Source organism: Scomber scombrus, chromosome 9 (assembly GCF_963691925.1).
Source record: "Scomber scombrus chromosome 9, fScoSco1.1, whole genome shotgun sequence".
Classification (NCBI taxonomy): Eukaryota; Metazoa; Chordata; class Actinopteri; order Scombriformes; family Scombridae; genus Scomber; species Scomber scombrus.
The window spans coordinates 9808287-9823546 of NC_084978.1; the positions used below are offsets into that span (position 1 = coordinate 9808287).

At 40.4% G+C, this 15260-nt stretch overlaps 1 protein-coding gene across 1 annotated transcript in view; it reads left to right on the forward strand.

The window, feature by feature from the left end:
* The first annotated feature begins 335 nt into the window (after nt 1-335).
* The window catches only part of slit3 (slit homolog 3 (Drosophila)), a 248981-nt gene continuing 234056 nt past the window's right edge, over nt 336-15260 (forward strand). The window contains exon 1 of the mRNA XM_062425664.1: nt 336-526. Coding sequence (XP_062281648.1) covers nt 336-526 — 191 coding nt within the window. The remainder of the gene's footprint in view (nt 527-15260) is intronic.

The window sequence follows — 15260 nt, forward strand, 5'->3', positions numbered from 1 at the left end:
AGACTTTTACGCATTGAGCTGAGTAACGCACGGTTACTTTTTCTCCTTAATTGTCACATTCAAATCCCCACTTTCTCCATGTTCTTCCGTTTCTTCAATGGCAAAGGAGCGTTTTAAGGAGATTCTGACTGATCGAGCCTCTTGAGAGAAACTTTGGAGAACTTCTGCAACTGCGAACTTAATTTGATTTCGGCTCCTCGTTTAATTTTCATCACCTATTTTAAATCTCACAGTCAAACAGTCTGTCTGACTTTTTCTTGATCCTTCGACAACGTCTTATTACCCCCCACGGATTGTCAATTAATTTCAGTTTGGAAGTAATTTCAATGGATATCATGCCTCCGACCGGGCAGAAGAAGCGGGCTGCGCACTGCCGGATTTGGGCTCTGATTTTCGCGTTGATTGCATGCGCTGTGTCGGTAGATGGATGCCCACACAAGTGCAGCTGCTCCGGGTCGCATGTGGACTGCCAGGGTCTGGGTTTGAAGACGGTGCCCAAAGGAATACCGAGGAATGCCGAGCGCCTGTAGGCTAAGTGTGATTTTATCACAGTTTAAGCACTTTTTATTGTTGAGTCATTATACATCCTAAATATCATCATAGAGTCATATGACTTTATGGTGCGCTTTTTGTCTACCGTGACATGACTTTAATGTTCTTTTAATATGAATTTTGTGGCATTTGGAAAATTCAACATGTTGGTAGGCTGTTTTTTCGGGGTTACCTACAGTTTCAGAGATGATGGAGAACGCTTAAAAACGCTCAAAACATTATAAATCCAACTACGTTTTAACTACTGTAGAAACGTCTGAATGAAAACTAATTTATCTTTAATAGTAATATGAACCTTTTGGTTGTGAATGAGTGCCATCGCTGCATCCATGTGCTTGAGGGGTGTATTGCTTTTTGACCCTGAACTGGAGTCAATCAATCCAGCCAAACAATTTCATTCTGACAGAAACATTCATTAATGGGTTAAATTGCATGTAGATACCTTGTCCTATTGGTTAAGTCAGGCTTATTAGTTCATAATTCTGAGTAAGTTTGATCATTTCGTTGCATTAACTTGACTTAAACAGAAACGATGTATAAAGTGAATCTTGTTGTTCAGACTTTTACAGACTGTTAAGCCTGACAAACTGGGATTAAAAATACTTATCACCTACAGTATAACATGTAGAACAAGATGTAGTTTCATGGGAAAAGTTAAGCATACCTCCTGGCTGCAAGCATCCACTTTGATTACACTGAGATAAACTGAATAGATGGTGGACATAAAACTGCCCTAAAATGCACTAGTGACTCCAATGAATGGAAAAAAGTTGAAAATAGTCCTGAAGCAGCTTTTAGAGACTAGCTATTTAAGGTTTTTTTAAACAGGTCAAATGAAAGGTGAGAAGAAGCAGTGAGGTCTTTAAATATTTTTATATTCCTCTGTGCCCTCAGTAAGAGTTTCCAAAGTTTTGCAGTTTTCACAGCTTTTCGAAGTCGGACCAGATCCCTAGTGATTGGCTTAGAAGTGATAAACAAAGATTTTACTCCTAAAGAATTAGTTCCAGAGGTTTTGCAACCTGGTGACAGTTAGTGCAGAAATGATATTCATCCCTAAAGGCAGAGACAGACCCCTGACAGCCGCTGCTGCCACCTCCAGCCTGATCTTGACACGTATACACCCCCGCAGCCACACACATGCACTCACAAACACACACCTATGCTGTTAAGGTATGGAAGTGATTATGCATGATAACGGAGCAGCCAAAAGCCCCGCAGGGGATCAACAACAGACCCAACCCTGAGACAACAAACACAATCAGTAGGCTGCAGTGGGATTTGGGGGGCATGTGTGTGTGTGTTTGTTGGGTGCTGCTGGATATGAGCATATGATTTGTATGCTTTTGCATATGTGTGTTTACATTTATATCTTTTTATTTTTGTGCCTGCATGTTTGTGCTGACATGTGTGATTGTGTTTCTTGCGTGCGTATATGTGAGTGTGAACAACGAACTCCATACCTCTTCCATCCCAGAGGGCTCCTGTGACCTCCCAGGACCTGTTGGCTTTTACACAGCAATCCCCCGAAGACATTTATACCCTAGGAAAATAAATAATTAGAGCGAGCTGTGATGGGGAGGTGGGATAAGGGGGTCCCCTGCCTCTCAGTGGGGTCCCCGGGGTGGAATATTTGGGGTAGCAGCGCCCCCTCCCACTGCCTTCACTGCAGAAACTATGTGTTTATGTTTCCCTGATTTATCCAGGTCAGTGTTTCAGCTGTGAGTTTGGCCAAGACTTGCTCTTTTCCTCCCTCTTTCTTTCCCTGTCTGCCTGTCCTCATCTCTCTTTCTCTCTGCAGATATATTTTAGGGAGTCTGAGATGGGAAACATTAAAATGGATGAGATTCCAGTTACAGTTAAGGTTACGGCAGATGGGAAACTTTTAGCAAAGAGACATGTGCGTTATTGCCCAGAGCAGGGAATTGGGTTTGACAACTGGGATAAAATCCATGTGGACAACAAATTTTACACACCAAGTACAAAATCTGTTGAATTATTAGTTGTGAACAAGCTAATTTAGGTCATACATGTAGTAAAATGTCCAACTTTCTCATAGGCTTTTACCACATCAAAAGTTATTAAGATCCAGTGTGTGAAAGTGTTTCATGGTGACCCTAAAAAATGATCATATTTTATTAGAAATGTTGTTTTATGAGAGCGTCAGCTTTTTCAAATAAGCCGCATTTTCAGTTGTTAACTGTAGTGATCTGAGAGAGGAGAAACAGATTTGTGCTGTCTCAAAACATTCATAAAATAATCCCTTTTTGTTATTTATTTATTTTTTCTACCACTAATAGGTTATTAAAATGACAGTGCTTTATCTGGTATGTCTTATCCTGTAGGCTTGATAGGTGATTTTGAAAAATGTATACTTCCCGCCAATACAGAGGAGCCATAGTCCAAGAGGACACAGTTACATTAACAGTGTAACTTCAGAATGTTAAAATCACTATTGCACCATAATATACCACGGTCACACTGTATGTTATACATCACTATGCTCCAAACACTCCTTTTTGGCCAAAACACTGTTGAACACAGTTTCTGACATGGTTAAAGCTGTTTGTCACAGGCAACTCTGTTTACTTATGTTGATTGCAAATGAAATACAGGGCAAGGAACTGATGTGTTTGTAGTTATATCTAAATCCATCTTACATTAATTGCTGTGATACTCTTTGAATGTTTGCCCCATTTTAGTTAGATTTAGTTCTCTGCAAACTGAAAGAGCATAAGTTTGCTTCTAAACTCAATATTTTGCACGAATGTCCAAACCATCAAAAGGACAAACCCACAGAGAGACACAGATACAGTTGTCTCCACCACACAACATCAGAATGCATTGCAACAAGACCACAAGACCTGTGTGTGTCCTTTGAGTAAGGGGCCTCGACCTTCACTTATCTTGAGTGGAAAATCTTTTTTGGCTACTACGCCACTGTCCTCTTTATCACTGTTTCAATATGCACCGAGGAGGTTCCTGAAAACAAATGTAGAAAATCCCTGTTGTAAGTGGAAGTGCGTGATACAGGTTGAGGAAAATCTGGTACCACAAAAAAGTAAAGAATAAGCCTTTATGAGGAAATCACTCGTGGATAAACTGAAATGTAGCACTGATTAAGTACGTAAAGGACCAGGGGAGTCAGTTCCTACTCACTCTCTTTATTTAATACAGTATATAACATTGAATCATTTTATGATGTTGAAACGTTTTCTTTACTATTGTAAACAGAGCATTTGGAAAGGTTAACAAGAGAAAAACAGTGGTGGCCTCAACTGTTCACACAGCGCACACACATGCACTTGTAGGGCAGTCTTGCAGATTACCTCAGGCCAGTCAATTCCATAATGTCCTCCTTGGGAAGCCACTTGAGACCTCATTTGCATCTAATTTGAGTGGAGGGTTTGGGGAGGAGGCTTAACAGGCTTAACAAGGCTGAGTAAAATGAATTGGAAAGCAGGGATGGCTTTTTTCTCCCGGGTCCAATCACACCTGCCCTACAGGGACACACACACGCACACACACACACACACACACACACACACACACACACACACACACACACACACACACACACACACACACACAAACACACACACACACCCTGGAGTGCTCATTTTTAGAGCTGCAAATTGCAAACTTTGAGCCCTACTGCTGTGAAATGAAGGGGAATTCAACGCTGTAAACTCTAGAGGGGGTCTTCAGTTGGTTGAGCTGCCATCAAGAAATGTTTGTGTTACAGAATGTGAGTGTGTGTATGTGTGATTACATATCTACAAATGTGTGTTACTGGTTCCGTCGAAATGTATGTACTATATATGATCACATCTTTACATATATGCACTGTATGTAAGTCTGTGTGTGTGTGCAGTTGAATGAGTTCACTGCTGGAAGTTGCCTGAGCCAACTTTACACAAACTAATTCTGATTTTAACTGCCTATTTTTCTGTTCCCTCCCTAACGGCACTTTGAGGAAGTTTTGGCAGGTTTTTTACAAGCAACACCTTCTCTGCTTTCTCTAGCCTTGCCTGGCACTTTCTCTCTGTCTTTCTATTTATTTCCCTTCCTAACTCTTCATCTCTTCCCTAACTTTGTTTCTCTTCCCTACATCTCTCACCCTTTCTCTCCATCCCTCTACTTTCCTTTTTACCTTTATTACCTTTTAGTTCATTTTTCTCACCCTTGCCTCAATCCCTACCTTCTTTTTTGCCCTCTTTCCCTCTCCCTTGCCTCCTCCCTACCTCTCTCCAACACTCTCTCTCTGCCCTCCCCCTCCACAACACACACACACACACACACACACACACACACACACACACACACACACACACACACACACACACACACACACACACACACACACACACCTTCAGTTTGCCAGCAGCATCTCTCCAGTAGAGGTTTTCACAGCTCCCATTTCCCCTCTGCCTGCCAACCTACCACGGTGCGCACAACAGTAGGATCTTACCGCCGTGTTTATATGTGTGTATGTGTGTGTGTGTGGATGCACACGCACACACGTTCCAGCCTTTGCTTCTGGCTCTTATCAAAACTTGGTGTTGATTGGTCAGTGGACGATGTAACCACCACACCCTCAGCTATGAAACAGCATTCCACGGTTGGACTGGAATCTGTGTGTGCGTGTGCGTTTGTGTGAGTGTGTGTGTGCGTGCATATGTGTAAGAGATTGATCTTTAAATATTTTGCTGCCAATCTGTGCATCTAGGACAGCTAATTGATGTTGACACAGTTCTCTGTCTCTAAATGTACAATAATTAGATTGGATCAAGAACAATCTGGAATCTCTGAATTACTGTGATTTTCACTTGTGTTTTGGACCTTGTCCTTTTAGTTGCCTGAAGTCAGAGCCAACAAAATTGTGTTGTATACAACTGTTAGCCATCACCAAGCCATCTGATAAGTCAAAGATACATTCCAACTGCTTTGATAATTCCCATTAATTTCAGTAAACCATTGGTACTTTTCCAGCATGTGTGGAAAGCAAGGAGCTAATTAGTGATGTATTTTGGTGCAGTATTTCTGTATATGTATGCTACTTTGAGAAAGCCTCAGTCAGCAGACATGCTGACTTGGTAACTGTTGAATAAAAAACATCATTCAGTGAAGAGTGTTCTTTACTGTTACGTGGGTACGATGGTCATGCAGCTGAGTGTTACTGCTATTACAGACAGGTCTAAACTAAGAAGTAAAAACCACAATGAGCTTGCTGTTCTCAAGCAGCCTCTTAATGTCACGCCTATCATCTGTGGCCATCTCGTGGTAACCATTTTGTGCCCTTCCAACTATGTTTGATTCAGTTATGGTATGCCAAATGGCACAAGTGAGGGTAACCAATATTTAGGCTCCAGTTCTAGGTCAGTGGGTGATGTTCTCTTCCCCAAATTTCTCCAAATGTGGGCAGTTGACCTTTCTATATAATGACTCTCACTCTGCCAAAGAGGCAGCCAGCTGGCACAGACAGTGGGCACTGCCCTTCTGGGAAATGGCAGTATGCACATGTACACACAAACAGGGAAGGAGGTACACACACCCACTGGCATATGTATGGAAAATCAGACACACGTGCGCAGACCTACAAATGCGCACTTGAAACTATGCTTGGACATGTAAATAGTTGTACTGCACTTGTGAAGACCCTCTTTGACATAATGTATTCCTAATGCTGTCCCTAAATTTGACTATCACAACTTTGCCAAACCTCAACCCAACCCAATCTAATTCTAAACTTAACTCGAGGAAAATTTTAGTTTATACCAACTTGGGTCCTATTTCTGCATTTTGGACCTAACTCTGTCAAGTTATGATAACATTGTTCTAATTATATTAGATTACATTGTATCAAATTACTTGCTGAGATCTGCAAACTTCACTACAACAAAGGATGAGAAAGGAGATGATCAGAGTTTAGATTTTCAACAAGCATGAAACAGGGACACTGTCTGCATTTCAGAGCACTGAAAGTATGATTGGTCAAAGTTGGACCTCAAAGAAAGAATCTAAAGTTTAGAGTCTAAACTGTGATGGATGTTAACAGTTAGGGTAACTAGCCATTGTTTTCATGACTGATTTACCTACAGATTATTTTGATTGTTTGGTTTATAAAATATCAGAAATTTGTGAAAATGCCTTTGACAATTTCCTAAAGCACAAGGTAGTGTATTGAAATAGCTCACTCTCTCTGATTAACAGTCCAAACCCTGAGTCATCAATTTACTTCATAAGACAGAAAAGCTGAATCTAGGTGTTTGGTATTTTATACTTGAATCAACTAACCAATTAATCAACCAATTATTTCAGCTCTATTTGTACTTTACTGCTTGTCTTCTTTATTCTATTCTAAAAAGAGGTTTTGCTAACCTGGGAGTTGGTTTAAAACCTATATGGTTGTCTGACTACTCTTTGTGCCAAGATCACATTAATTAACATGGTGCAGACATTCTTAATATTACAAATAGGAATGATTTCCAAAACTATAAAAGTAGATCTAGGTTATATGAAACTGAAATTTCATATAACCTGAAGTCGAGCCAAAAATATCATCACTCTCAAAAATTGGTCCTCACGAAGATACTAGAAGAGCATAGAAGATTCATATTCTATATGAAAATGCCTATAGGCTGTATATATAGAGACACATTGGAGAATTCACACATGCAGCCACACATACAGTGCACACTCACAATTAAGCACAGACTTACATACACGCAGGCGGTACTCTCTCATGCTTTCACTGGATTAAACATGCAATTGGTTGTAGATGGAAACTTTGACATATAATGAGAGAGTGAGAGACTGTGTCACATAGAAACTACCTCGAGTCACGAATGACCTTCTGTGACTCTCGACTGAAACTGAAGTCCTCAGACTTGGTCGTACTACAGCGGCAGTCTGGGTTTGCGTGTGTGTGTGAGTGAGTGTGGTGCAGTGCGCTTGGAGTCGTTTGATGTTAACAAGCTATGCCACTGTTTTGTTAGGCCACTGTCACCAAAGCAACACATTATATCCCTTCTGCAGGGATTTTCTTTTCTCAGTGTGCGTTTCTGTATATCCACCTCCTCTGTATACGTGTGTGTATTGGTATTTGTGGTTATTTGTGTGCATTTGGCACCGCATGTATGTGAGGACAATATGAGAGTGTGAGTAAAACCGTCATTTTGCTGTTTTGGGCCAATATTCAGCTAAGCTCAAAGTGATAGATTGTTAGACTTTGGTTGAAAGGCTATGGGGAAACTGGTCACTGTACTGAGTGTGTGTGTGTGTTTCTCTATCTTTCTGTCTCTCTCATGATCTGTCTCTATCCCTCACTTTCTTTCTCAGTCTCTTATTCGTCTTAACCTCTCTCATTCTCTTATCCTCTCGTTCACTCATTTGTTTTTTTTTCTGACTTGGCCTAGGTTGAGGAAGCAGTAGTCCTTGTTCTTGTCAAGTGGCCTCTCAGCAGCCAAATTACCATTCATCCCCCCACCCCATTGACTTACAGTACAGCAGCAGTAAATCCAGACAAAAGCAATGCAGCCCTGTAAACTCCCAAAGAACTAACCAAATACAGCGCTGGTTTACAGCCCCTTTGACTCGTTACTCGAAAAGAAAGAGATGCTTGCAGGCGACTCCCTAATGTGATCAAGCCTGTGTGGTTAACAGTGACACCAAACTATGAATTTCCTGAGGTTGAGGCATTAGCATTGAATAGAGAGCATGAGGGAGAGATACGTGGATTGTGACAGACAGAAAACAAAGCAAAAGATGACGGAACAAAGTCGAGAGACACAGGGCTCCCATAGGTTTTAGCTTAATATGAGACACTGAATGCAATGAGAAATAGAATAGAGAAGTGACAGAAAGATAAACACGGACTTAAAGCAGAACGATGGAGAGAAGAGAAGCACATACACAAAGTGTGAAAATGAGAGGCAGCGGGGTAGAAAGTCAGATGAAATGGCAAAAAGTTTAAAAAGTTTTGTGACAGGGAGACAGAAAGTTCAAGAGTCCGAGTGCAGAGGAGGAAGGAGTTGTATTGTGCGTCATTTAGACCAGATTCCTCTTTATGGAATGGAACTGAATGTCTGCAGCAAAAATATTTTACTGACTAATAGCTCCTTTATCACCAGTGTCTCTACTCCTCTTCCTCTCTTCTCGCCTCTAACCTTTCCTGTCTTCTTATGGGAAAGAAGTCCTTTTGTTTAGTTTCTCTTAGCATTGTCTGTAACTTTCTTCTTTTTATTGTGACAAATGTGTTGCGAGGAACCCCTGCCAGCTAAAATGTTAAATGTCAAGTGTCAGAATGCTTCTGAGAAATATGCATAGCCTACACGAGAAACAATCTCCCCAACAGTGGGATCAGTGTCTTGCAGTAATAAACTCATTCACACCAATCTTGTCATCCAAACAAGATTTTCTTTTCAGTGGTGTTGGCAAATGTTTGCTCTTGCTATGTAAATTCTACCAAGGCTGGATTTGATGGCTGTCACATTACACACATTACATTACATACCTACAGGTGGTAGTTAGCCAAGCTCGAATAATTGTATCACTTTTAATTGAAATTAATTAATTTGCTGTCAGAGTTGAGTTCAGATCAATAATACCATTATTTGCTTGCAAAACATAGAATTCAAGTAGGTTCACATTTTCTTGGAAAAGACAGAAAGGAAACTCATCTGTGCACATGCCTTCAAAGGGGCAGGATTGTAGAAATTGAAGAGAGTTGAGTCATAATGGTTCAGTTCAGGCTCAGTTTACACTCTGTAAACACTCTGCATTTTTCATTTAAATATTATATATATCTATTATAAAACATGTGGTGAACTACTGAATCTTTAACTGTTTATGTTTGGCATGGAAAAATTAAGATTAAAGGTGATTTTTATGTGTCTAAATAACCTGTGAAGGACATGACCTTGCTGTCCTCAAAGGTAGCTCCAGTGTGGCCCTCTCGTGACTGTTTGTCTGTGTTTGTGCCCAAAACCTCCTAGTGATGATTGCTGTGTATCCCAGAGAAAAGTTCTGTAATAGGAGAGAATTCGCTACCGATTAGCATCACTATGACAAAGATCCAAAACAGCAGTAAATGGTCACACAAGAGACCAAATGTTCCACAAACCCCCCAAGTTTTCCAAAACTTTTACACTCTTGTAGACAATATATGGCCTGGATGGGGACATAATGTGTCTTTCTTTGAATGCTTTCCATGATTACATCGTCTGATTTAAAACTTTACGTTATACATCTGACATATAGTCCTTTATACAGGGATTTAGAACACGCAATTTCATGCTCTACTTGACTTGAAAAACTTGTATTTTTCTTGTAAAGATGCTTTCTTCAAGTGATTTTGACTGTAACTGAAAAAGTTATTATTATTATTTTAATTAAAATGATACATTTTAAAGATTTAGTAGCAAAATGTGATGCTTTTTTCTTCTGATTGCTGAAGCTAAACTGTTTCCTTACTCCGTCCTGATTGGGCAGGACGTTTTTACTGTAATGTTATTTTCCTTTTCCCTTGTAAGAAACTTCATATTGAGTGATATTACAATTAGTGTGAGCAGGTATTGTTAAATGTCACATCCAGACATTTCAACTGGATAAATTGCAGCTAAACTGAAGACTAATTTTGAAGCAGCTTGACGTCTGCCCCCTGTCTCTGGTGACAGACACAATGTAGAGTGTGCAGCTCAGAGGAAAAGGAAGAAGGCAATTAGGATTCCTTGGGTAACTGGGAGATTTAGAGAGCGAAATTGAGCATACCTATCTTAGAGAGAGAATGATGGAGAGCAAGAAAGGAGGAATGAGAAAGTGAAGCGGTACAAGAGCTTTGTGGAAAATAACAGAAGATTAGGACAGGAAGTGAATGCATTTGGAAATGAAGCGGAGAACAACAAACGATGAAAGGGAAAGGATGGAGGGAGAGAGATAAGGATGCAGGGTGCAACAGACTGAGAGAAAAAAGAGAGATAGTAGAAAGAGGAAATGTCACCATGTCAGAGACTGACAGATAGAGAGAGAACATAGAGAGGAAACAGTTTGCAGTAGTTTCTCGTTACTCCTCATTGTTGTCCTAGATAGAGAGAAGGGTATAGGTCAAGAAAACGAAAAGAAGACAAATTGAGGTAGGGTGGCAAGAGAAAGACAAACACAACTGACCGGCCAGCAACCCGACATGTCAACATTTTAACTCATGTATTCTCTTAATATTTCATGGTTTACCACAGCAGCCGCCGGTCCAACTTTTCATTCCTTCGAGCTCTTGGGAGTCTTTGTCACCTGATCTGTCATTTGTTTAACATTCCTTTCTAATAGTTATTTCTCAGTTTTTTTTCTCAGTCTCTGTGGTGTAGCCAACCAATAAAGCTGTACTTCAACTGAATCAGCCTCCCACACACCATACGTGTGTGTGTGTAAAGTCAACCAGTTTGCAGGCCCAAGGCAGCCAGACTATAAGGTTCACTGGTTTCAGTAGTCTGGGTGAGATGTGGCAAGGAGCTGTCTGTGCCTTTGTGTGTGTGTGTGTGTGTGTGTGTGTCTTTGTGTGTGTTGTATGGTATATTAATTCCCCGAACACCTGCTGTTTGCATTCTTGTCTTATCCCCTTGTCGCAAACACACACACACACACACGTACGCCATGCATCTGCCTGTAATGGAAACAAACAATTGTTAGGGCTTTGTACTAAAGCCACTTGTTAGCTGTCTGACTGCCAGCTGGTCAGTTAAATTTAAAGCTAAGTTAAGCTTTACTGCTGGGTGGGGTGGACACCCAAGCTTCAACAGACCAGGTGCATAAAAATGGCTGCCTCATTAGCTGGATGTTATTCATAACCTCTGCAGTTATAATTTTGCATTACAATACCTATAAGTGAAATTGGCTATTTTATCCATTTAATCATTTGAAGTTAACCATTTATGGTCTAACATTTATTCATGGATTTCTATAGTATCTGGGGTCAGTCAAGTCAATTTTATTTATATAGCACCAAATCACAATAGAGTTATCTCAGGGTACTGATGTTTGATGAATGAGATTATCTGAGTCCCTGCTTCTGAACTTGGAAGAATGGACGTACCAACTTCTGCAAATGCAAAAGTTTTTATATCATACTGTAGCTTCCAAGTAGTGGTCCTTATGTATTCAAATCCGAAAATTAAAATTTTGATTGAAGTATGTATGCTTTAGCATCAGAATACCCCCTTTCCAAGCACTTCTAAAACAAGTTTACGTGACCTGATGTAGCCAGTAGCCACAGAGACGGACTGAGCACTTACTGTTGCTTCTGTTCAAACTTAAAAAAAGACAAACCGACTCTGAACCCACCACCAGTAAACGGCTCCAGATCAGAGCAGAATATGGTGTAACTCAAGGATGTTATTTGTCCCTAAGCACCAGTTCTACTCCCAGCTCTCACCTCCAGAGCTCCCGGCACTCAGCAGCTGTCTATCACACAATATGACTCAATGCCTTTCAACATTGTTCATAGTATATCTTAAATATAGTATATTTCATGCTCTAATATACAGTATGTGAGTATATTAGGAAGTCACTGACAGCGACCTGCATGTGTGTATTGTTGTGGGGGGGCGCCACCAATCTAACCCACGTCACTGCTTTTTGCTAAAGGCTGAATGGGTGTTTCCATTTGAAAAACCTGCAAAGATATGCAGATGACGTTGTCCTTTAGAAGCTAATTATGGAGCATAGTGTCAGAGGTCTGAAGTTGTGTTTTCATTAGCTGATTGGTGTCAGCTGCTTTATTCATGCTTCACAATCAGGGGCTCTTTCATCTGTGTAGTAGTGTCCAATCATATTCATGCAGATATACAGCAGGACCATTATAACATGTGTGTTCACACATAATACAAAGCTGATTTTACAGGCAGTCTGATTGCATATACAATCAATAGAAAGATGCAAACCTGCCCAGGGCGGTGCCAGTTGAAAATGTATCAGTTTCAGCCACAAAAAAAAAAGTGCATATACTTAATTAATCTGCTTCATAAATGTACAGAGATGAGAGAGAAAGGAAGAGATACTGGAGGGAAATAATAAGAAGAGTGTGAGTTTTTGATGAGTTCTGAGTTCAGTCAGAGACTAATCTGAACACAAACACACAGGTTTATTCCTAAAGACATGGTCGGTATTAGGGATGTCCCGATCCAGCTTTTTGCACTTCCGATCCGATACCGATATTGTAGCTTTTAGCATAGGCCGATACCGATACCGGCCGATCCAAGCATGTATTAAAGATTAAAGATATTTACTTATTTTGTTGTTATACTCATGTTGAAAAGGGTTTTACTCTTAAGAACAACTAGCCAACTTAATTAGGTTAGTTTGAATAATCCACAATGGTTGGTAATGAGAAGCTGACCTGTTTATTCTTAACAGGGTTAAATAAACACAAAATAGACAAAATAATAAATAGTCAATTAACCACACAAACTGAATTGGCATCAATGCTCTGCTCTTGAACAACAAGACTGTAAACCAAGGCTTAAAAAGCCATCAGTGCAAACAATATTGTAAACTGTATTAAAAAAGCAAAACACACAAAAAAGCTGAGTAGAAAATAAATAGAGGGATGCTGGACAGGTCGCTAGGTGTGCTGAAAAACGCGGACCGGATTTGGGGGGAAAAGCTGAAAAAAACTAGAATGGATTACCTACATCGGTGCGCTGGAAAACACGCACCGGAGTTTTGAAAACAAACTGGATCGGGAGTCCGGATCGGGATTTTCCCGTGCAGGCCGATCCGATATTGATATGCATTTTCTGCTAATATCGGCGGCCGATCCGATCCAAATATCGGATCGGGACATCCCTAGTCGGTATGTCACTTCTTAGCAAGCTCACACCTAGTACATTGACTCTTTTGAGGTGAATAAGCACAAATGATCCAGCGCTCAAACTTGCACACAACGAATTTTCACCTCATCTTCTGTGAAAACACATTAAACATTATGACACTTATCACTGTTCCTGTATATACTCTTTCCAACGTCATTTGCAGTTGCAGGTTCTTCCACCACCAACTACTGTACTTCTCCTCAGAAGATTTAATGTTCATGTACAGTATAAAAATATAAAATATGACTAATGATTAAAAAAAATAAATTATTGACTGCTTTACCATCTGTTTATTTCCCAATATATCACTGCAAATTTGATGTTTAATTTCACACCAATGACATTTGTTTGGGCAATGGCCTTGACTTTCTCAGTTCTTAGGCTGTCATGTTAGGTAGGCGATGCCATCGGTTTCCACCTGGCCCTTTATCCTCAATGTTTGTTTGACTCCAGAGCGGTTTCCCTGGTGAGAGAGCAGAATTTTCCACTGTGAACAAGAGAAAGATGGAGATAAGGATAGAGAGATTAGCTGAGAAGGGAGAGAAAAAAAAGAGAAAAATGTAGCCGACTGTAAAAGAGTGAAAGATTGCGATGAAAGAGGAGAGATTAGAAAGAGAAAAGCAGAGGAAAGCGAAGAAAAAGTGCTTAGTCAACTGTGAAACAGTGAAAGATAAAACATGAGAGGTTGCGAGAGGGGGAGACACTGTAAAAGGGGGAGATTAGAGAGAAAAAGAAAAAGTGGAGAAGAAGGCTGAGAACATGATGTGAAGATCTGACACGCTGACATAGAGAAAAAAGAGGAGAAAGAGGAGAGATTTAAGACAGATAAAGGTGAAAAGGGAATAAAGAGATTTGAGCCAATTGTGGAAAGGCAGTTATGATGAGGCTGAGCACAGAGGAGCAAGACTAGAAAGAGAGGATGGAGAGAGGTGGAGTGATGGGAAATGTTTGGATGCTGCCTCAGAATCAAAAGTGAGTGGATACTTGACATTACAAATCAGTTTCTTTCATCTGGGTAGCAGCTCTTTCCCCAAGCTGAAAAAGATAAATCAATGCTGCATTGAATTTTTCACTACGTCCAAGAAGGCTTACCAGGCTGCCTCGCTTTCCAAGGAAATGGCAATTACAAGCATACTTGGAAGCCTCTGACAAGAGCCAGCAACATCTTTAGTAGTCTGGATGATGGCAGAGTGTCTTGCCATCAAAGGTTTATCTTGTCTCTTGTATGCAGTGAATAAGAGTCAACATCACTGTGAATTTCTTCTCCCCAGTTTCTGCAGTTTTGCAGTTTTTCATTTCTTCTAAATGCTTGTATCTGCTGTTGATGAGGACTCATATATAATAACATACACAGCTGTGAAAGTTTGACTTTTTTGTGCCTTAGGAGGTGGAGCAGGTGGTGCACCAATCAAAAAATTGGCTCTTCCTGTCCGCATGTCGAAGTATCCTTGTGCAAGATGCACCAGCACCTTGCATGGTAGTTTGCTATCGTGTGTGTGTGTGTGTGTGTGTGTGTGTGTGTGTGTGTGTGTGTGTGTGTGTGTGTGTGTGTGTGTGTGTTTGTGATCAGCAGAAAAACATCATGAAGTACTTGAGATAAATGCCACCATCTACCATCTAAAATTAGTTGTTGGTTCATGCCCTCTAGAACGACACATATTGTAAGTGTTTTCTGATCAGACGTCACTATTGTCTGGATGCTATCAGTGCCACCATTGACACCAACACAAAAACATATTGGTTAGGGTTTGGGAAAAATCATGGCTCATGTTTAAATATTTGCCTTCATTGTCATGGTTATAAAAAAACCCCAGTTGGTTATGGTTAAAGAGCAAAGAAACTGTCTTT